The 25,152-nt window shown below is 36.7% G+C and overlaps 1 protein-coding gene across 4 annotated transcripts in view; it reads left to right on the top strand.

Annotated features, from left to right (window-relative positions):
• Positions 1–25,152, top strand: part of FAT1 (FAT atypical cadherin 1) — a 369,065-nt gene that overhangs the window by 197,412 nt on the left and 146,501 nt on the right. For all 4 annotated transcript variants that reach the window (XM_053703897.1, XM_053703899.1, XM_053703898.1 and 1 more), the window contains exons 5-7: positions 6,192–6,521; positions 9,988–10,198; positions 17,934–18,073. In XM_053703897.1, coding sequence (XP_053559872.1) covers positions 6,192–6,521; positions 9,988–10,198; positions 17,934–18,073 — 681 coding nt within the window. The remainder of the gene's footprint in view (positions 1–6,191; positions 6,522–9,987; positions 10,199–17,933; positions 18,074–25,152) is intronic.

Below are 25,152 nucleotides of genomic sequence, written 5' to 3'. Positions count from 1 at the left end.
TATATGTGCAGTATCACATAAATCACCCAATAAAATGGTAAAAAAAAATGTATTAAGTAAACAAATGTATTTAATTTAGCGCTGTAAATAATGCAGTGCACATTCATTATTTAACCCTGACACATGCTGCACAACAATTTATTGAATTAATGTGCCTATAGTAAATGAGAACAAGTAAACATACCCAAGAGGTGTATCCCTGCACTGCTCTGAATTTGCAAAAGCAATTTTTAATTTTCAAAAGAACACTTTTAAATGTTAAAATATTAGTTTTCATGAAGATCCTTTGTAATGTGGTGCTTAAAGGGACAAAAAAGTGCAAAAAAGAAAATGCTGTAAGCTGTTAGTCCTTTTTATTATTTCACTCTTGCTTGCAGATGAGTTAAACTTGTAGTTAAAATCAGCAACACTGCATATCTAAGAGCTAGCTGAACACATCTGGTGAGCCAATGAGAACAGGCATATGTCTAGCTGCCAATAAACAGCTAGCTAGTAGTAGTGCATTTCTGCACCTGAGCCTACCTAGGTATGCTTTTCAACAATGAGACAACAAAGTAAATATGATGATAGAAGTAAACTGAAAAATCAGATTGTATGCTCTATCTGAATCATGAAAGTTTAATTTTTACTTTCTAGTCCCTTAAAGGACCATTAAACATAGTATTGCATAATCAACAAATGCATAATAAAAAGACAATGCAATAACACGTAATTTCTGAATTTCATTTAAGTATTAAGATTTTTCTGACAAATTTATAAAGTTAGTTACATTTTCCAGCCATCACAAAATGAATATGCGTATATACCATGAATTCTTGTACATGCTTAGTAGGAGATAGTACCTCAGAAAGTGTGAATATAAGAAAATTATGCACATTTTGATAATGGAAGATAATTAGTAAGTTGTTTACAATTGCATGCTCTATCTGTATCATGCAAGTTTAATTTTGACTTTAGTGTTTCTTTAAATTCTGAGTATCTACTAAACATATGTTAACAATATTTTCATTTACCTGTAAGGAAAGTATCATTTAAAAAAAAACAACTTTAAATGGCTAATATGTTTAAAACAATGAGCAGAGATACTAAACGTGCAAAAAATGTATGAAAACACTAGCAACAAAAGCTCTTTACAAAAGACATCACAACCTATAGCTATAGAAAGGAAAGTAATCCTGTAGAACTGAAGAGTTTTTAGGGCTAGATTTATTAAAGCCCTATGGCTGCAAGTTCTCACAAGAACTTGCTCGCCGTCATTTATCAAGCAGCGGTCACCAGACCGCCGCTTCCCTAACCTCTTCGCCAATTAAATTTCCACGGTCTAGTCAGACCGAGGAGATTGACAGCTCCTGCCCGTGCGTGATTGGCTGTGCGCGGGCAGGGGCGGGATTCCACGCAAGCGCAAAATTGCAAGTGAATACCTGCAGGTAATTTCGCACCGCCACAGGCGAGCTAAGGCATACAGGGGCGCGTATACACGCCCCTGTCCGCCTCAGCTTTAATAAATCTAGCCCATAGTCTGGTCATTAAGTTCCTTTGTTGAAATTGACAATTACAATAAGCTGAGAAATAAATTAAATGTTCATTAAATGTTAGTATACTGACAAGAGTATGGCTTGACATGTATTTACAGATTACAGAGAGAGTTTGGATTCTGTTCTTTCACATTTACTCTAAAAATGAGTCTTTGTAGTCCCACTTGGGGTTAATGTACAAAAATATTTCTACATTCTACAAATGCCTATTTTTTTATTTATAACATTTAATTTTATTTTCACCCCCGGCTGGTCTTTGTTGCACTGCTCTGTGTATTATAAGCTTAATGATACAGCAAAGGCAATATAAAGAATTGTTATACAGTGTAATACTAGCTTTATTGGTCTTAATGGCTCTGTTTCTATTTGTCAATTTAATGGAGGCAAGCTTGAAAATAGTTTGGAAAAGAACCCAGGAACATAGTGGTGTTTAGCTCAGTGTAGCTTCAGCCAAGAGTTGTGTGCATCTGGCAAATTAATTTAACATTGAAATGTTGACCAGATGGGTTGGTGGGTTTTTGTCTTGTTTGCGAGGAAATTTGATTCTCTCCTGAATTGGGATTTAGAGAAGTGTACTTATATTTCCATAATCATTTGTCTTTTTAAAGAGGCACATAATAACTGTGCTTCTTTAGAATACTTCTTTGTTAGATACTGCATTATAAAAATAACCTATCTGTGTATTTATATCATATTTATGTATTGGTGCATGTCATGTCACAGTAGGACATCGGCATGTATTCATTTGGAATAAAAACGACCCTACTGTATTCTAATGAGACAATACTTAACATAATATGTTCCCCAGCATGAAACTTGAGTTTAGCAGAATGAGAAGTCACTCATAATTGATTTTGTAATACAAGTGTTTTTAGTTTGATCTTATCTGCAGCTTTAATGTGCATCTGTTGCCAGTTCTAGCCGAGCGACGCATTGTAAGCATTCAGAATAGTATTTATAACTTTGAAGTGTGTATTACTTGCAGGTCTTGTCTTGGAACTGAATGTTCTATGGGCCATTTTATACACAGTGAACTAATGAATCATTTTATGTAATGTATGTGGGACAGGATTTTGGTTAACAAAGATAGAAAAAAAAGTATATTAAGTGTGTCTGTATATCACTTTTAGATAACTCAAGTCACAAATCTAGGGTTAAGGGGTCGATTTATCAAGCTGTGGGGGACAGGGGTGCACACATGCGCCCCTGTCCGCCGCAGCTCGCCTCTGGCAGGCTGAATTCCCCTGCCGGACTTCAGAATTGCACACGATCGCTATTTTGCGCTCACGTGCAATTCCGCCCCCTGCCTGCGCACAGCCAATCACGTGCCGGCAGGAGCTTTCAATCGCCCCAGTCTGACGAGACCGGGGAGATTGAAATTCGCCAACTAAGAGATGGCGAAAGGTTAGGAAAGCAGCGGTCATCAGAGTTAAATACAGACTGCAGGTTCTCTTGTGAGAACCTGCAGTCGTAAGGGGTGCAAGCCTGCTAAAGGCTTTCATAAATCGACCCCTTTGGCTAGTTGCTGGTGAGTACCCTTAGGACGAAACAGGCTGCCTGTGACTGGTTTGTTTTGACTCATGAAATCTTTTCTTTGCTCTGACAAAAAATATGTAAAGCTGATGATCTGTATTTTTAAAGGAGCAATAATAAATTCTCTAATGTGTTAGAGCATTTTATTATATATAGTTCTATTGCCTGTAGATGGAGGGGAGTCAAGCCCTTAGTTTTGTTTAAGCAGTAATAAGATGCTATAGCACATCAAAACACTTTTATTGTTTGTTTTTTCCACTTAACACAGGCAATGTATTTAGATGAAAAAAAAAAAAATGGTCACATGTGGGAAAATGTGTATGTGTGTATAATACATACACCCCTCAATTGTCCAGACACATGAGCTTCATAACACTTGCAAAAGCACAAATGTAGGAGTTGTTTACCTGTGATGAGATGCAGAGGCCTCAATACTTTTTACCTGTGTATATGAGCATTTATGTGTATTACATCTGTGTACTTTGTGGCTTCTGTCATTTTTTTTTGCCCATCATCAAGCTGATATAATAATTTAAAGGGACAGTCTAGTCAAAGTTAAACTTTAATGATTCAGATAGGGCAGTGATTTTCAACCAGTGTGCCGTGGCACACTAGTATGCCGTGAGAGATCCTCAGGTGTGCCGCGGCAGACTGACAACAGTGTGACATATTTTTTAAACTTTGCTTGTTTTTTACTCCCAGTGCAGGGGTAGTTTGTAGGAGGCATGGCATAACAGCACAATACATACAGTATGTGTGTGTGTGTGTGTTTGTGTGTGCGTATGTGTGTGTGTGTGCGTATGTGTGTGTGTGTGTGTGTGTGTATATGTATATATATATATATATATATATATATATATATATATATATATATATATATATATATATATATATATATATATATATATATATATATTAGGCTACAATGTGTGATTTTTTTAAAATTTTGGGATGGTGGTGTGCCACAGGATTTTTTAATGTAAAAAAGTGTGCCACGGCAAAAAAAAGGTTAAAAATCACTGAGATAGGGCATGCAATTTTAAACGACTTAAATTTACTTTTGTCATCAAATTTGGTTTGTTCTCTTGATATTCTTTTTGAAAGCTAAACCTAGGTAGGCTCATATGCTAATTTCTAAGCCCCTGAAGGCTGCACTTATCTCAGTGCATCTTGACATTTATTCACAGCTAGACAGCGCTAGTTCATGTGTCTCATATAGATAACATTGTGTTCACTCCTGAGGAGTTACTTATGAGAGGGCACTGATAGGCTAAAATGCAAGAATATCAAAATAACTGAAATAAGGGGGCAGTCTGCAGAGGCTTAGATACAAGGTAATCACAGAGGTAAAAAGTATATTAATATAAACATGTTGTTATGCAGAACTGGAATAGATAATAAAGGGATTATCTTTTTAAGCAATTAAAAATTCTGGAGTAGATTGTCCCTTTAACACATACAGATAATAGTATTATGGTTAGTATTTTTTTTTATTAATTTTAATGGGATGTGATAAGGGACAAACCATCCTCTTGCACTTTACAGTGCCCTTTAAATGCATGCTTCTATGAATTGCATACATACTGACTGCCCTTTAAATGCATGCTACTGCGAATAACATATATACTGATTGCCTTTTAGATTCATGTTCCTGTGAATTACATACATGCGGCCTGCCCTTTAAATACATGCTCCTGTGCATTACATACATACGGTCTTCCCCTTAAATGCATGCTCCTGTGAATTACATACATACTGCCTGCCCTTTTAAATGCATTCTCCTGTGAAATACATACGTACCGCATGTCCTTTAAATTCATGCTGCTTACTTCTTCGTTCGGATCCTCAAAAAGGATTAGAATTCACACCCCAATTACATATATATAGTAATATACTACCTGCCCTTTAAATCCATGCTCCTCTGAATAACATAAATACTGCCTGCCCTTTAAATGCATGCTCCTGTGAAATACATACATACTGCATGTCCTTTAAATGCATGCTGCTTATTTCTGCATTCAGATGCTCACAAAGGATATGAATGCACATCCCAATTACATATATACTAATATACTACCTGCCCTTTAAATGCATGCTCCTCTGAATTACATAAACTGCCTGCCCTTAAAATGCATGCTCTTGTGAAGTACATACATACTGCCTGCTCTTCAATTTTATGCTCCTGTGAATCACATACACACTGGCACACACACCATATATGGCCACAAGTATGTGGACACCTGACCATGACACCTATATGAGCTTCCCAGCCCCCCATTACGGTTTTAACAGCTGCCACTCCTCTGGGAAGGTTTTCAACAAGATTTTGGAATTTTTCTGTAGGAATTTGCGCCCATTCAGTCAGAAAAGCATTTGTCAGGCACTGGTGTTGGACAAGAAAGTCTAGCTTCATGGGCCTTGCTTTGTGCCCTGATCTGTGAGTTTACATTGTCTACCACCTTGCAGCTGGACTGTTGTTGCTCTTAGACGCTGCTACTTCACAATAAGGGGTCGATTTATCAAATTCTTCGCAAGCCTTTCAATTCACTATGACTGCAGTGATTGGCTGTGCCCAGGCAGGGGTGGGATTGCATGCGAGTGCAAAATAGCGCTCGTGTGCAATGCTGGATTCCAACAGGGGAATTCAGGCAATCAGAGGCGATCTAAGGTGGAAAGGGGCGTGTACGTGCGCCCCTGTCTGCCTCAGCTTGATAAATCGCCCCCTAACAGTTCTTACAGTTTACCGGGGCAGATCTAGTAGGGCAGAAATTTCACAGACTTGTGGCAAATATGGCATCCTATGATAGATCCATGTTTAAAGTTACTTAACTCTGCAGCATGATCCATTGTTCTGCCAATGTTTGTCTATGGAGGTTTGATGGCTATGTGCTGTTTTTAGTGCACCTGTTAGCATAGGGTGTGGCTGAAACTTCTGAACTTAATATAGAGTAGGAATATCCATGCATTTTCAGCCATATAGTGTATATATAATCTAACTTGGAAAAAAAATATATTACATTTCTACTAGTGTTTGTTTGTGATTATAGGAATTGTGCTCTAGCAAATTATTTCATATGTTTTGTCTGTACATTGTTTAATTCTTTAACATTTTTATCTTTATAGGTTATTATTACTGACAACGGTTATACTCCAAAATCAACAATTAGTAGAGTAATTGTTAAAGTTTTGGATGAAAATGATAATAAACCACAGTTTCTACAAAAATTCTACAAGATCAGGCTACCAGAGCTTGAAAAACCAGAAAAAGAGAAAAATGCCAAAAGGGATCCCATTTACAGGGTAATTGCTGTAGATAAGGATGATGGCCCCAATGCAGAAATATCATACAGTATAGTAGAAGGCGATGAGCATAAGAAATTCTTCATTGAGCCTAAGACTGGGGTTGTTTCATCCAAGAAATTTGCTGCAGCAGGAGAATATGATATTCTTACGGTGAGTTAAGACTACCTTTCAATTCCAGTACAAGAAATAAATTGCTGTTAAGCATATGACTACCTTTATGTGCATGTCCAATAATTCAAATTGAAATTTGTAATTCATTTTACTACATATGCAGCAGTAGTTGTAGTTTTATATATATATATACCGGTATATATATATATATATATATATTATTTATCTTTATGGAGGATGCATTTAATTAGGTGCTAATTATTCACCACATAATAAAATATGTTCTATCTTTGTATCATGCTGAGATATATTTATAAAGTTAATTTGAAACAGCAGCTGATAATGTCAATATATTTCTCTACATTTTAATGGTCTAATCTTATAATTCTCTTGTGCTTTTGAGAACATCTGGTGAAAATATATTTTAGAAATAGAAATTGAATTAAAATATGAATATATACATACGTATATAATTTATTAGAATCTATTTGTAAAACATTGAACCAGGCATTTTTTGATCATCTCCACCAGCCAGAACACAGACACCAAAAAGTAAATGCAATAGTTGAGGATGAAAATAAACAACAACAAAAAAAGTAATATGTTTTATTTTGACCTTTGAGCATCCCATCCTGTGTATCCGCTGTGTTATGCTGGCACTCTCTAAGAAAAGGGCGGAACTAACATCAACTCCTAACATGACCCCCTCCAATCAGATCCAATATGCAAACATTCCTGTGAATGCTCACATGTGTGGACTATACACAAAGGAGAGAGAATGTCATTCCCACAAGCGTGAGCATGAGCACACACCTCTTCATGTGCATGCACAACAGCCAGCTCCAAGAACCAGCTTTACATGTGATGGCCATTGTGTGCTGAAAGTTTTTCCCTAGTGTATGGTTTAGAAATATCATTTTATTGATATTAGTATGTGTATCTGAATTTAAAAAAAATGCCTTCACTTCTCAGTGGTTGAGACCCCAGATTATTAGCAAGTGCCCAATGAGACAAGGTAGCAGGGGAGTAATATATTTTGTAGACAGTTCACACATGAGAGTATTGCATATAAAGGATTTCTGAAATAAAAAGACAATCACAAAAGTACTATTTTGTTGAGTAGTGAGTTCTGAAACAAAAAGCCGTGCACGTGCTTACATTCAGCCTGACACAGCTCTTCACACTTGCGGTGACATCTTCCCCCCCCCCCCCCCCTCCCTCCCTCATGTGTGCAAGAGAATATGAGATTAAAATATTAAAAAAGCATTACTCAAATAGGGAAAATGATCCAGATGCAAGATATTAATTTGGGATGTGGAATGCATTAAAAAAAACAAAAACTTAGTGTACACTATACCTTTAAATCAACAGCTAGCATACAACTCTGGGGTTATTAAAATGACTTCAGCTTTGTTGACCTGTACTTAGTCACATAATAAAAATAGAAAAGATCCATTGTTATATTTAACTTAATATTTTTTAAATAACTGACTACTACTGTAAACACAAGTTAACCCACTCATCTGTACATCATATACTCTTTGGGACCCCATGGCTTAAACTCTTGAATCTCCCCTACTCCTTGAGGGAAGGCACATTTATATCCCACCATGTTATGTGACACTAGAAAGAGGGTACACACCTTGCCTGCTGTGACATACCAAAAACAAAGCTAATAATATACTCTCCTTTTATTTATTTCCTATTATTTTAAAATGATTTCCAATGCAACAACCTAAAAAATTACCACAGCCGGTAAAGAGTTCCTACCTTCTCCTAATAAAACAATGCTTGCTTCCATTTCCTGGCTTTCTAAACCACTTTACCTGCTCCTCACCCCTTCCTGACCAACAGTGGTCTATTCCTCCACCACCTCAAATCTCCCTCCATAACCCATAACACTCCACTGACTAGGAGGAAGTTGCCTACATTGTACATAATATGTAGTTTTCAAGAGACTATGATTAAATGCAAAAGAACACATGTGGTGGTAATTAGTACCAGAACAACACTAAGACAACCTGTTTAAAGACATTTAAAATGAGAAAAATATATCTTTCTAGAACAAAAATATTTTTTTCCATTTCTAATATGGCATTCAGCACTTGTTTCATTTTTTTTTGTGGTGTAAGAGACTTCATATGCCCCAAAATACTTGTGTTTAATGGGTTTCCTTTTAATTTTATAATGAATATTATTGCAAATCCAATGCAGGTGCCTAATTGATAGTAGAATTCTAGGCAACTACAGTTTCAACTGTAGAAACCTTATGCTAAAGCTTTATAAAATAATTAATTATTCTTAAATAAAATCATTTAGATTGTTTTGTTCTTAATAGAAGAATATGAAAATGTCACATTAGCCACCTCAGCATATTTAAACCCAATGGGATTAATTACACATCTTTTTTTTTATCTGAAGGTTTTAAAACAAACATTTAGCTATTTTTATTGAAAATGTATAAAAAGCATTAAGGTATAAAAGTAAATGTTAATTGTCTTTCTTTCTAATTAAATGTTTTTAAATAGCACATTTACATACCTGCTTTTTCTAAGACACGATGCCTTATCATTTACAGAGGCATGAGAAATAAGTGCACCTATGTATGGCCTCACACACGCGCACACACACACAATACAATAGTAATAACACACATATATATATATATATTTATATTTATTGTGGCTTGACAAATTGTTCAAAATATTAGACCCAGTAAAAATATTTAGGAACCAGGAATTGTGGTTCTTGTGTTTGTAGCCATGCAGAAACTATACATATGCAGAATGGGAATTTAACCCTATGATTGTGTGATAAGCACATGGAACAGTGATTTAATGCCTTGGTTGCCAGAGCCATACAGGCTTTTTTTTAAACTTTGCAGGGAATTAACTCCTTTAGTTGCAGAACCATATTCTGACAATCAAATTTATTTAACCCCTTGATTGTTCTTAAAGATCCAGCATTGAGCATACAATGGTTGTGTGCATGTTCATTCTTCTCCTATGTATGCTTTTAGTGCTGACATTGACACACAGAGGGATGTCACCACCATGGAAACAGTGAAACTGGAATGCATGTACAATGTCAGGCGCATCACATGCACAGTGAGAGTAATCAGAAAACTTACTAGAAGTATGTTTCAAAACCCTCCACTCTGATCTCTAAGCTGCCATTGAGTGTCACACGCATTATAAAAAAGAAAAACATTTCACTTGGAATTTATAAGTTTGTTTTTCTATTGAATCACTAGTTTTTTTCTTATAATCATTAACAACAAATGTGCAAAGTGATGTGTCACATATTCTAAATTGGCATAACTTGAATTGCCCTATCAGCTTTAAATTTAACAGGTCAAAAATAATAAAAAAGCCGCAAAAGCGATACTAATTGTTTTCTTGTACATCAACAAGAGGGCATGCATGAATATATCAGAAGTATCGGTTTCATTGCTGCTGCTATTGATGGGAATTATGTTACAGCATTTTTTCCCCCATGTTTATAGATTTCAGCTGTTGATAACGGAAGACCTCAGAAGTCATCAAATACTCGACTGCATATAGAATGGATTGCAAAACCAACACCATTAGCAGAACCAATTTTCTTTGAAGAACCAGTTTTCACCTTTAGTGTGATGGAAAGTGATCCAGTTTCTCATATGATTGGTGTGATAAGTGCAGAACCTGTAGGCTCACCTCTGTGGTTTGATATAACTGGTAAGTATATAAAATTATTTCAGGCTGGTTAAGGCCGCAGCCAATTTAAGTCTGTTTGATAAATACAGTAGTAAAATATGATTACTGAATTTATAAAAAAGCTTTTAACGAGAGAGGTTTAAGTAGATGTGTCATACTTTATTGCGTTATTAGATCATTAAGCTTTATAAGGGCTCTGCTGCAATTTGGAAGGGTCACGTAATACATCTCATTTTTCACAGAGGCACAAAAGTTCCCAAATTATTAATAGACTCTTAAAGTGCAGTTTCATTTTTTCTTCAACTTCTTTTTTTTAGCAACACTGTAAAAAATATTTTTATTCGTTGTTATGCTCAAAAAAAATAAATTAAAATCTAGAAAATATTTATTTCTGCAGCCAATTTTAGGGACAGTAAATGCAGATACTGTTATGCATTCAAAGCAATGCAGCATGTGTATGCAAAAGGTCTCTTGCCTCCTTTAAAAAAAAAAATAAAGCTTAGCACCTCATTAGGTTGCATCTTACCTGCACTGCAGGCCTTTTCCTCAAGCTGTTTTTTTTATTATTATTTTTTTATTTTATTTTATTTGGGAGGGTGTGCAGCCAATCAGCTTCCACACCACTCACTGCATAGATGTATTGTAATTTGTGCTGCAGTACAGAAATAGAGTTAATTGCAAGCGCAAAACCCTTATTCCCCTGTTCCCTGTTTAGTCCTTGAGATAAAATGTTGCACTTAATTAGTTTTGATTTATACATTAATAACTGTAAAGTGTCGAGTTTATTCCCCCCCCCCCCCCCCCGAATATTTCAGTTCTTTATTTGTGGGTTTAAAGCTCTTTACCTTCCTCATTCACCTTTGAAAGGCATCGCTTCTCCAGATAGTTATTTTGTTAAAATGTATTTAAGCTTGGAACTTAGTTAGCTGGAAGTTAGCTGGCCACATAAAGGTTTATGTAGAAATGTCACCAAATCATAATCTCTAATAAAGGTGTAGAAAATTATAAAAGAGTATTGCTATATCCACAGGATTAAGTGCAGTGCATCATATTATGCGCATTAATGCTAGGGTTTAAGGGTTGATGGGTGGAAAGACTCACATAAAATATAGAGTGTTACTAACTAAAAAATAACAATATTCTTAACAGGCATTGCAGGCAGGAGGGGATTCATTTAAAAAAATAAAATATTTTTATAAGATTTTATAAAAAGAAAAAATACAGACTAAGGCAAAAAAAAAAAGAGAAAAATGGGTTAATAAGTTTGATACAATAACGTTTACATAGAATATATATTTCTATGTTTGTTCATATTGACATAGTAAACCTTAACATAATGTCACATTTACAACACTGAGGAAAAAAAGAGAGGAAGAAAAAAGACAAAAAGAAACCCATATATCCATCTAATCCATCTGTCTTTGTGCCTCTGGAAATTCACCTTGTTCTACGGCAGATCTTGAAAACTTTATTAAATGGAGAGATCAGATGTATCTGAGTTTCAGGAGGGGCTTCATTTTAAAACGCCTGTATATAGTTATCTTGTTTAGATGTGTTTAACGTATTTGAGAGGTATAATGCTTGCTAAACAAGCAGAAAACAGACAAGCTGATGTTGAAATGATTTGTGTCATTCCACCAACGCTTTTTTTTGGTAAATGCCAGAAAATGAACAATAGTTTTAAAATTGTTAAAATGTTTTTTAACTTGGGACGTGCTTAATGTTTGATGCTATCCAAGTTAGCTGACAATGTAAATGTTTATGTATCTAAAAGAAAAAGAAAGAGAACAATGTATAGAAAATGACAAAACATTATTGCTATATCCTCAGGATTAAGTACAATGAATCACATTATACATTTAAATATTATAAATATTGTTGCAAACACTGCTGCCAAATGGCTAACTACACATGCAAGCTTCTGAGCTCACCTAGAATTACTCTTTAACAAAGGATACCAAGAGAACAGAGCAACATTTATAATAGATGTAAACTGCAAACTTGTTTAAATTTTCACATTCTATCCAGCCAATTTTAGGTTTCATTTTGAATTTACTGTCCCTTTTAAGTAAACATAAGGTGATAAATAAGATTATAATACTTTCCTCTCTTCTGGTTGTACATCATTATCCCTTAATAACCAGCGACATACCCTGCATGCTAAAGAATCTTTCTTTGGTGCTATTTCGGGAATGAGAGAGGGTATAACAGCTCATCCTGCAGCTGGCGGCGAGACCCGCACTATTATAGGCAGGAAACTCCTTAACGAACAGCAACGTACGTGGTCCTTAATGGGTTAATAAGTTCACATGTATAGAGTTAGAATGCAATCATGCATCATAAACTGACATTCACACAACAGCCTCTTTTTTTACCAGACGATGGTACAGGAAGTAAAAATTGTAATCTAATTTTCATCCTAACTATTTTGCGGTCAGAAAAGGAAGAAAAAATAAATAAATATAGATTCCAAATAAATTTTGTATCACTTGAAAACAGTTCAATTTATGATTATACTTTCCCTTTAAGAACTCAAACTTGTAATGTTTGTAAACACCATTTTGACAAAAGCCACAATATTATCATTGTTTTATTTCTGCCACCTTTTAACTTTAAATTCATACCCAGTTATTAAAGCCTAGTATCCACAACTTTGCTGTAGGAAGTTATGACACTGAAAGGGCAGAGCTTCAAGGGGAATCGTGGAATTTACAAGTTAGCAAAAGAGGTGCTACGCTGTGGCAAAAGTTTTGATGACTTAGTCCCTTCAAGATTTTTCAGATTTAGCCCCTTAACATTTTTATCAGATCTGTGAAAGTAGAATACAATCAAATTCATCTGTCTTCACAGTGACATTTGATTTGGCATTTCCTGAATATGATCTATCATTTTACTAAAAAGATATTCTAATAGCTAGAGGGGCTAAATGACTTAGCATTTATACAAACTGAGCAATGTGTTATGAATGAAGGGATCTGTGTTCTCATGTCTTCAATTGAGGGATTTAGTAAAAAAAAGAAGGGAAGAGACAATGTTTGGCAATTTCATGTGAATGTTGCTAAAGGCAATACTAACTGAACAAAAGCCACCTACCCTAGAGGTGGAAAGTGCTTCAGTAACAAGACACATTCAAGGTTATGAAGCTTTTCTTTCATTTCTCTCGTAAACCAATTCCCTTTATAAGGATTAAGTTGCCAGAAGGTTAGACTAGCAGGCTCGGACTTTTATACCATCTGTGTGTAAATGTGAATTGTGCAGAGCAGTTTTAGCCAGCACGCTGATTTTCACTGAAAATTAAAAATATATTGTGTGACGGCTTAAAGGGACAGAAAAGTCAAAATACATCTTGCATGATTCAGATAGAGCATGTCATTTTAAGACACTTTTAAATTTTGCTTCTACTTTCAAATGTGCTTTGTTCTCTTGGTGTCCCTTGTTGAAAAAGAATATGCACATATCCTAAGCTAGTGGGAGCTAGCTGCTGATTGGTCCCTGCACACATTTGTCTCCTGTGATTAGCTAACTAGATAACAAGGATAACAAGAGAATGAAGCAAATTTGATAACAGAAGTAGATTGGAAAGTGGTTTTAAATTGTATGTTCTATCCAAATCCTGAAAGAACATTTTTGGGTTTCCTGTCCCTTTAAGTCAGGTTTAAAATCTTCTAGTTGGATTAATGAATTAAGAACTACTTGGAAGTACAATGTTGTCAGTTGTATTTGCCCCTTTTTGTTACTGTAATACTAAAAGACATAAAAGTTAAAAAACAACATGGAATTGATTACCTCATACTCGCAGACTTGAGAAAACACAATTGTGTATGGCTCGACTAAGGGTGTTAGGTTTTTTTCTCCACTTTTCATGCTCTATTGAAGATTATGGGGGAAACACATTAACGCGTTCCCGATATTCAAACTTAGGCTTTTTGCACCCGTTGGGTTGGTGTTTGTGCGAAAACATTTTAGTTTCAACTTGTAATACGCACACTACCCTACACGAATGAAAAGCTTACTTCTAGCAAATTTAACGTGCAAACGATAAATAGAGCTCCACTTTGTGTATAAGATTCCCAAATAAATTTAATGTCAAGGAACTAATCTAACTTATCTAAAATAGTAGTATCTTTAAAGACAGGGTAGTGTTGTTTTTTTTAAAACCAATAAATCTGCAAGCTATAGTTTTTGAACAGTCAGTTGTGAATTGTGTTGAACTTTTTAAGTAGAAAATATGACACAACAAAGGTCAGACTATATGACAAGGTCTGCATTGTGTATATACTAAAGCCATATTGCTACAACTAAACTTATTTAGAGACTTTCACTTTGCTCATATTTTTGATATAATCTAGAATTTCTTCACTTACAATCTACTAATAGTTATGACAAGATGTCACTCCATATTACGCAAAGTAGGAAATACACCAGGGGCAAGAATTCCTGTTTTCAGACATCACATGTTTACCCATAAAGAGTATAATTTTTAGCCACGTTATACTCTCAATCCTTATAGTACGTCAATGTCCTATGTGTTTGATGAAAGAGGTGCAAGTGATTAAAGGGACAGCAAAAGTCTTGTAATTTACTTACATACTGGGTGAACTTTTAAGGCATTTTCACTTGCCTTATTTTGAGGTGCCAATATGGTTAGTAGCCATGGACACTGTGTTGGCAAACTCTCTAATATTTTGTAGTTAATATTTAACCATCTCTGTTGAAGCCAGTTATGTACAGTGGGGAAAAAAAGTATTTAGTCAGCCACCAATTGTGCAAGTTCTCCCACTTAAGAAGATGAGAGAGGCCTGTAATTTTCATCATAGGTATACCTCAACTATGAGAGACAAAATGTGGAAACAAATCCAGACAATCACATTGTCTGATTTGGAAATAATTTATTTGCAAATTATGGTGGAAAATAAGTATTTGGTCAATATCAAAAGTTAATCTCAATACTTTATTATATATCCTTTGTTGGCAATGACAGAGGTCAAACGTTTCCTGTAAGTCTTCACAAGGTTGTCACACACTGTTGCTGGTATGTTGGCCCATTCCTGCATGCAGATCTCCTCTAGAGCAGTGATGTTTTGGGGCTGTCGCTGGGCAACACAGACTTTCAACTCCCTCCAAAGGTTTTCTATGGGGTTGAGATCTGGAGACTGGCTAGGCCACTCCAGGACCTTGAAATGCTTCTTACGAAGCCACTCTTTCGTTGCCCGGGTGGTGTGTTTGGGATCATTGTCATGCTGAAAGACCCAGCCATGTTTCATCTTCAATGCCCTTGCTGATGGAAGGAGGTTTGCACTCAAAATCTCACGATACATGGACCCATTCATTCTTTCATGTACACAGATCAGTCGTCCTGTTCCCTTTGCAGAGAAACAGCCCCAAAGCATGATGTTGCCACCCCCATGCTTCACAGTAGGTATGGTGTTCTCTCTCCTCCAAACACGACACGTTGTGTTTCTACCAAACAGTTCTACTTTGGTTTCATCTGACCATATGACATTCTCCCAATCTGCTTCTGGATCATCCACATGCTCTCTAGCATACTTCAGACGGGCCCGGACATGTACTGGCTTGAGCAGGGGGACACGTCTGGCACTGCAGGATCTGAGTCCCTGGCGGCATAGTGTGTTACTGATGGTAGCCTTTGTTATGTTGGTCCCAGCTCTCTGCAGGTCATTCACTAAGTCCCCCGTGTGGTTCTGGGATGTTTGCTCACCGTTCTTGTGATCATTTTGACCCCACGGGGTGAGATCTTGCGTAGAGCCCCAGATCGAGGGAGATTATCAGTGGTCTTGTATGTCTTCCATTTTCTAATTATTGCTCCCACAATTGATTTCTTCACACCAAGCTGCTTGCCTATTGCAGATTCAGTCTTCCTAGCCTGGTGCAGGTCTACAATTTTGTTTCTGGTGTCCTTCGACAGCTCTTTGGTCTTCACCATAGTGGATTTTGGAGTGTGACTGTTTGAGGTTGTGGACAGGTGTCTTTTATACTGATAACAAGTTCAAACAGGTGCCATTAATACAGGTAATGAGTGGAGGACAGAGGAGCCTCTTAAAGAAGAAGATACAGGTCTGTGAGAGCCAGAAATCTTGCTTGTTTGTAGGTGACCAAATACTTATTTTCCACCATAATATGCAAATAAATTCTTTCCAAATCAGACAATGTGATTGTCTGGATTTCTTTCCACATTTTGTCTCTCATAGTTGAGGTATACCTATGATGAAAATTACAGGCCTCTTTCATCTTCTTAAGTGGGAGAACTTGCACAGTTGGTGGCTGACTAAATACTTTTTTCCCCCACTGTATGTGCCAGGGTTAGGCTTGCGAACCCTGCTATGTGCCCTTTTTCTCAGACTTGGGAAAATTCTTAATTGTCAGACTTAAATTACAATAATAATGGGCAAAATAAATAAGTGTATTGTAAGATTTTTTGCAAGCACTACCTATAATTTTCAAGATTTCTTCAGTTTATTACACAGAAATATACTGCAGGTCCAAATAAATATGATGGATGTTTCATGATACACAACTTATTGACTTTTGTCCTGTATCTCAGACCATACAATGATATGTTCAGAAGATTTTATTTGGGTATATGTTGGGGCAATTTTTGAATTTCTAACAGTATCAGGTTATACCATTTTCAAAAATGATCTAATATTTATATTCTGTGGAATGTTTTTATTATTGTTTATGTATTATTGTTGTTTGATATTCCCATGTTTTCTGTGCTTGCTTTTTCCCCTTTTTGCTTTGATGGCTGCAAGGACAAATACTATCTAGTGAAGTATTTCACATCTTTCAGATGGCTTGTGACCTGAACTGTGTAGCAGAAGGTATCTGCTAAGATCTCATTATTGCTTCTTTTTATTATGAGATCTGTTTTTAAAGGGACATTAAAGTCATTTTTCTTTATTATTTTTATGCTTGTGGGACGTCACTAACCTCCACTAGTACTGTGGGAGTTGTTCTTATCAGCCAATAAGCTTCCGTACCACATAACGGTTGTAGACAATCATGCATTTCCTGTTTTAAAATGATCAGCTTTGACTTGACCTTTTTTGGTCCAATAAACTATCTATAAATAAAGAACTCATATGCATGTATACTGTTTTGAGTTTAATGTCCCTTTAAGTAACTTATTTTAGATTCATTAGTACAAGTGAATTTAAGTTAGTGTGTTTGTTTTTGTTGAATGGATTGATTTGACTATTTATTTTTTCTAAAACGTTAGATATATGTGTATTTGCAAGGACAAATTATTTATGTTCTCTATCTTGGTTAAAAGATTGATGTGGGAATAATTGGAGCATAAAAATTAGCTTGTAGCTATCAAATGAAGGCTAATTATTTAATTTTAAAAGACTTGTGTCTAAAAGTTTTATTCAGTTACAGATATTAACCAGTGATTTATTTTAACAAAATCACTAGACCCAAGTGGACGTTTCTGCTCAATCTTCTATAACATAAATAATTTTCTGTGCATGCTCAGCAATATAAATTTTCAAAGTAAAGATCTGCTAAATTGTTATGCAGACTTTTATAAAAACGTCACCATTATTCAGGTCTATCATTATCCCACTATCAACACATATTTTTGTTATTATTATTTTTACCATTATACACTTCATTTGTTAGATTTAACTATCTTTCACAATTATCTCTTTTTGTATTATTTATTTTAGCTTGTTTAGAAGTAGTCATTTTTAGTTTTTAATTTTCATTTTTTTACATTTTTTTTTTTTACCAGGAGGAAACTACGACAGCAGGTTTGATGTGGACAAGGGCACAGGAACCATCATTGTCGCTAGACCTCTTGATGCAGAACAGAAATCTAATTACAATTTGACAGTGGAGGCAACAGATGGGACAAGATCTATCAGTACACAGGTAATTGAATTGCTAATGAAGTATTTATATAAAAAAAGAGTATTTGTGTGCCTCTATCCATGTAACATGTAATATAGTCAACTAACGTAAAATAATGGTTCATGGATTCTGTTTTATCATGTTGTTCTCTACCATCTTCTGTAGTGCAGTTAAAAGAACTTAAACTAATTCTGCCGAGAGTCATTAAAGTTATGATAAATTAAAGGTTTATACAAAACCTGTTAATTAATTTTAAAAACAACAATCTAAACCTATATATATATATTTATTAATATAAAATTAATATTTGCATTTCATAGGAAAGCTTGTTTTTGGTAGTATTGGATAAAATGACTACCTCTGCCCCTTCTTTTTTTTATTCAGTATGTTGATGTATAGGGCTCTATTTATCAAGGTCTGTCGGACCTGATCCGACAGTGCGGATCAGGTCCGACAGACCTCTCTGAATACGGCGAGCAATACGCTCGCCGTATTCAGCATTGCACCAGCAGCTCACAAGAGCTGCTGGTGCAAAGCCGCCCCCTGCAGACTCACGGCCAATAGGCCGCCAGCAGGGGGGTATCAATCAACCCGATTGTACTCGATCGGGTTGATTTCCGGCGATGTCTGTCCACCTGCTCAGAGCAGGCGGACAGGTTATGGAGCAGCAGTCTTTGTGACCGCTGCTTCATAACTACTGTTTCTGGCGAGTCTGAAGACTCGCCAGAAACAGGGGCCATCAAGCTCCATACGGAGCTTGTTAAATAGAGCCCATAGAGTGGTCCAACTCTATACATCCATAAGAGACATTTGGCCAGTAAAGCGCATTCATTGAAGCTGTGCGAAATGCTCACACATTAGAAATAACTAGCTGTATGGCTACTTTTAAGATTGTTTGCCACACTAAACGTAATGAAAAGAACAAAATAGACTACAGAGGGGGGTGGGGGAGGCAGGCTGAGGATTTTGAGCTATGTAAGAAAATTACCAACATCACCAAATATTTATAGGCAATTTAGAAATATGTGAGAACAACTATTGTACATTTTAAAGCAAACATTTCTGTTAGGAAAATGTCATCACTTTAAATAACATTTCCTCAAGCTATGGTGTAATTCCAAAATTTGCATTGTATCAATATATATGAGTAATCTCTATAGAAAAGAAATGTAATGTACTATCAACAAATGTACAGATAGTCAATAAGTGAATAATTTTCTAACTGCAATATTAAATAACCCGTGTAAAAAAAGTTAGACATTTCTCTTGCTTATTACAGACTATGTTAAATAGTGCTACAAATTGGACATGTGTATACATCTAAAACTTTGGGGACTTGTTAGAAGTCTGAAAATCAGCAGAATATTTAGAAATAAGCAAAACTATAAATGTTTATAAAAACACCCCAGGTAGGATTTATAAATGGATCATCTACAAAACATTTATGCAAAGAAAAATCTAGTCTGCAATGTCCCTTTAGCACCATAGATGTTTACAGTTTAAGCAAGGGTTTTATTAAATGGACAGTAAAGTCAAAATTAAACTTTCATGATTCTAATTCAATTTTAAACAACTTTCCATCTTCTATTATCAAATTGAATTTGTTCTCTTGATATCCTTTGTTGAAGAGGGAGCTAGCTGAACACATCTTGTGAGCCAATGACAATATATATATATATATATATATATATATATATATATACATACATACAGTTGTGCTCATAAGTTTACATACCCTGGCAGAATTTATGATTTCTTGGCCATTTTTCAGAGAATATGAATGATAACACAAAACCTTTTCTGTCACTCATGGTTAGTGTTTGGCTGAAACCATTTATTATCAGTCAACTGTGTTTACTCTTTTTAAATCATAATGACAACAGAAACTACCCAAATGACCTGATCAAAAGATTACATACCCCAGTTCTTAATACCATGTATTGCCCCCTTTAACATCAATGACCGCTTGAAGTCTTTTGTGGTATTTGTGGATGAAGCTCTTTAACTTCTCAGATGGTAAAGCTGCCCATTCTCCTTGGCAAAAATCCTCCAGTTTCTGTAAATTCTTGGGCTGTCTTGCATGAACTGCATGTTTGAGATCTCCCCAGAGTTGCTCAATGATATTGAGGTCAGGAGACTGAGATGGCCACTCCAGAACCTTCACTTTATTCTGCTGAAGCCAATGACAGGTCGACTTGGCCTTGTGTTTAGGATCATTGTCATGTTGGAATGTCCAAGTACGTCCTATGCGCAGCTTCCGGGCTGATGAATGCAAAATTTCCTCCAGTATTTTTTTAGAACATACTGCATTCACCTTGACATCAATTCTGACCAAATTTCCTGTGCCTTTGTAGCTCACACATCCCTAAAACATCAGCGATCCACCTCCGTGTTTCACAGTAGGAATAGTGTACCTTTCATCATAGACCTTGTTGACTCCTCTCCAAATGTAGCGTTTATGGTTGTGGCCAAAAAGCTCAATTTTGGTCTCATCACTCCAAATGGCTTTGTGCCAGAAGGTTTGAGGTTTGTCTCTGTGCTGTTTGGCGTATTGTAAGCAGGATACTTTGTGGCATTTGCGTAGTAATGACTTTCTTCTGGCGACTCGACCATGCAGCCCATCTTTCTTCAAATGCCTCCTTATTCTGCATCTTGAAACTGCCACACCACATGTTTTCAGAGAGTCCTGTATTTCACCTGAAGTTATTTTTGGGTTTTTCTTTGCATCCCGAACAATTTTCCTGGCAGTTGTGGCTGAAATTTCAGTTGGTCTACCTGACTGTGGTTTGGTTTCAACAGAACTTCTCATTTTCAACTTCTTGATTAGAGTTTAAACACTGCTGATTGGCATTCTCAATTCCTTGGATATAGTTTTATATCCCTTTTCTGTTTAACTACCTTTTCCTGCAGATCCTTTGACAATTCTTTTGCTTTCCCCATGACTCAGAATCCAGAAACGTCAGTTCAGCACTGGATGAAAGATGCAAGGGTCTGTCAGGAGTCCAGAAACACATTGACCTTTTATACACACACACTAATTACAAGCAAACAGATCACAGGTGAGGATGGTTACCTTTAATAGCCATTCCAACCCCTTTGTGTCAACTTGTGTGCATGTTATCAGGCCAAAATCACTAGGGTATGTAAACTTTTGATCAGGGTCATTTGGGTAGTTTCTGTTGTCATTATGATATAAAGAGTAAACACAGTTGATTGATAATAAATGGCTTCAGCCAAACATGAGTGAAAGAAAAGTTTTTGTGTTATCATTCATATTCTCTGAATAATGGCCAAGAAATCATAAATTCTGCTAGGGTATGTAAACTTATGAGCACAGCTGTAATCATCAATGGTATTAAAGTGATTGAATTAAAATATTGTACTCTGTTGTGCAGTTTGCTTTTTTTATTGTTGTGTTATGTGTTCATGTAAATTAAAGGGATAGGGAGGTAAAAAATGAACTGCACAGGTGCATTTTATTTTTAAATAGAGGCATTTTTGTAATATTCTTCCACTGGCAAATAATGCTTCTAGTAAAGGTTATTACTGTTTTTCTGTTGCATATGCACATGTGCTGCTGAAGATCAGTAATAACTTACGAGAAGCATTTTTACTTTTACATATATGAAGAGGAAGAAGAAAAAATCACTGCTAAGTATAAAAATGCCCTGATTACCTTTTGCTTGGTATTTTGTGTTATATCAAGTCTCAGAGATCTAAGTGAAGCTCTGTCGCTGTGGCTATAAACGAATAAAATAGATTACTGTTAAAAATGAAAAGGTTTGAGGAATTACAAATGCATACAGAAGAATACTGGTTTCTGTATTATAAATAAAACATCTTAGTTTTCATAGTAAGCTGGGGTTGCATATCTTTTTTGTGACCTCTTCTTAAAGGGACATTGTACACTAGGTTTTCTTTGAATAAATGTTTTGTAGATTATCCATTTATATAGCCCATCTGGGGGTGTTTTTGTAAAAATGTATATTTTTGCTTATTTTAACATAACATTGTACTGATTTTCAGACTCATAACCAATCCCCAAAGTTTTAGATGTATATTAATGTATACATACTTTAGACTGCTTCTGTTTGTATAATGGGTGTTTTCAAATGCAGGGGAGGGGAGATGGTCTGCTCTCAGCTACTTTCAGTGGGTGTCCCAGGCTAATCTTATCAACAGTGCTATATTGTAAGCTTGTAAGTAAGTTTTTAAAAGGTTTCATACTGGATTTTCATATCAGTATCTGTGCATATTATTCTTTATAATAGTGTCTATTACATGCAGTTAAATGAAAATTGGTGAATACTGTCCCTTTAAGTAGACCTTTGTTCTTGCTTTATGATGTCTCAGTTTAATTGCAACCATATAAGTTGCATTAGGTGGCACCTTTGTCCCATCTTTTGAATATTTGTTTCTTATATGCAGAAATCAATGGTTAAGGAATAGCCATGAAATGAACCACTGCCCCTGATATAAGATAATTACTTTGTGTGTATCTTCCTAGCTATAGATAAATAGCTTCTGAAGTTTTTGTATTTTAGTAGTTTACTGTGGGATTTTAGCCAGGAATAAAGGAGTAACAGACTGTCAGAATTCTAGTAGTCAATTTCCTTTCAATGTTTTACTCTGTGATGATGGCACATTTCCAGCAAATTATATCTATAGATTGCAAGTGCAGTACTTTAATAGATGACACTGCTCAACTGAGCCGAAAACCAATTTCACAATAGCAAAATAAATGAAAAAATATTTTAATGTTAAATTATAGTGACATGGAAGTGATGTATTTACTTTAGTAGATGCATTAAAAAAAAGTAAAGTACAATCCTCTTTTTATTAAAAAAAAATAGTCAGGTGCCCACTTACTAGAGGATTTTTTTTTACCACTTTTTCTTTATAAATGGAAAGAGTCCACAGCTGCATTTATTATTTTTGGGAAATAAGAACCCTGGCCACCAGGAGGAGGCAAAGACACACCAGCCAAAGGCTTAAATACTCCTCCCACTTCCCTCATCCCCCAGTCATTCTTTGCCTTTCGTCCCAGGAGGTTGTCAGAGAAGTGTCAGAAGTTTGTTTTTGTCTCTTATGGAAGGTAGTACTCTTCGACATGGGACGGGAGTTTAAAGTAATCCTGTCAGTCTCTCAGTGAGGGCTTGGATGAAAGTTAGAGTCCGGAGATGCAGGAAGAGTATTTCTGCGAAACCATCCCGACTCATTTTAACAGCTCCACAAGCAATGGCCGTTGTCGAACTTTGCTTCGCTGCCTGCTTTCTTCTCTCAAGTCCATGGCAGAGGCGAGGCTACTATCCGTCACACTTGAAGGGCCGTGTTCTTGTTCCATGGCGTAGATTCCGGTAAGATCGTTTCATTTTACTTCTTCATGATTGTACGTACTGTAACACATGAAAAATACAGGGTCTCAGTGGGACTCCTTTAGTGTCGTGGAATCAAGGGTTAATATCTCCTGAGGGGGATTATTGAACAGGTTTTTTTTAATCATGTTTGTTATGTGATTCAATCTGCTTATGTGTAGTGTTAACTGAGCTTGTGACTTTTTCGAACATAACGGCCTTTCGAAGTGACACGACCTTACGGTTAGGCGCGTGTTTTTTGGACTGTACGGTTCACCTTGTGATCGGGCGTGTTTACGTTCTGGTCTCCTATTTCCGCATTAATGACTGTGTGGCGTCTAGTCCACTGGTGTCTGGTTCATAGAAGGTGGTGAGTGCCCCAGCCATTGTGGGTGTCAGGTGCAGTTTAAATTGTTTTATATATAGTCCATTTTTTGGTATCCTTTATCCAGTTATGGAGGATGCTGATGTTGAGATTGTTCAACTTTCTTATTCATATTCTTCGTCCTGTGACGAATGCGAATTTGCCCCATTGACTCAGGTCAGTCAGTTTTGTTCTTTAGGCCGTCCTAGAACGCCTTGTTCCTTGGGCTCGGGGATTCAAGGGACTGCTGAGCCATCCGCATCGGGGGGGGCTGTCCTCGGGGAGGTGAGTTCCCTACCACTCCCTACTACTACTACACATGCGGGTAACGCAGGTTATGTTTTTTCCTCCTCAGAGGGTGGGTTGTACCCCCTGGAGGTTGTCGCTTTTACATGCTTTTGGCGCTTGCTTGTCTACAAAGTCCAGATGATTTTTTGCAATTGTGCTCATGCCGATTGCTCCAGGTTTTTCGGCCACAGGTGGGCATGTGCAGTTCCCTGCGGGTGTAACTGTTCCTGAGTGTTGTGCCTTTCATTACAGGTTGGCTCGCCTTCGTGTTCTACTCAGACACGTTTTTGAGCTGTTTGGGGAGCCTATCATTCTCGGCTATGGGACTCATCAGTCTCCTCCTTCGAATGGCTCACCTCGTTAGAGCAAGGGCTTCTTGCTCTTGTTATCCGGGTTATTCTGGGAGGTCTGTTTTTTTTTATATATCAGACGAGGGATTTATGTTCCATTTGTGGGGCCCGGGCGTCTTGTTCTGATCTTCCAGTTGTTGAGGGTTTTACCAGTTTCCGGGGTACTTGGGCTTAGCCCTTGTTCTGGCTGTTCTGTTTTACAACTTGGCCAGATTTACTGAGAGCCATGCTGGATGATACAGTTTCCTTGGGACAGCCAAATAATGTGACCTGATGGTGGGCTTTCCTGCCTAGCAAGCGGAAGGTTTGCGGTTTCTCAGCTGGGAGTCTTGCTCCTGGTATGTGTACTAGCACGATGGTGTTTTAAGGGGTTCTTCCGTGTTCATCAGTGACGTGGCCTTGTGTTCTCTCGGTTCTGTCTACAACTTCCTGTCTTATGGGCAGGTGTTTATTGATGATCTCCTTTTCAGGGGGCTTGTTGTCCTCCTTACGGAGGTGTGGTTCCTTTTTTAGGGGCCTCTCCTGTGTTCGGGAGGTTGGAACAGATGTTTTATCTGGTTCGGAGATTGGTCTGCTCTTTGAGTTCCTTTCCATCTGGGGAGCTGCTGGCTCCGCATTTAGACTATAGTTGCGTGACTTTGCTAGATCTCTTTGGGTCTAACGCCTGCTGATTGTCTCTAGGTTGAAGTGGCTGTGTCCATTCTTCCGCCCTTCTGTGGGCAAGTCTTGGGGTTCCTTTCTGTT

The sequence above is a fragment of the Bombina bombina genome, chromosome 2 (assembly GCF_027579735.1).
Source record: "Bombina bombina isolate aBomBom1 chromosome 2, aBomBom1.pri, whole genome shotgun sequence".
NCBI lineage: Eukaryota > Metazoa > Chordata > Amphibia > Anura > Bombinatoridae > Bombina > Bombina bombina.
The sequence above is the reverse complement of the archived record's forward strand: the minus strand, read 5'-3'. Positions and strand labels throughout refer to the sequence as shown.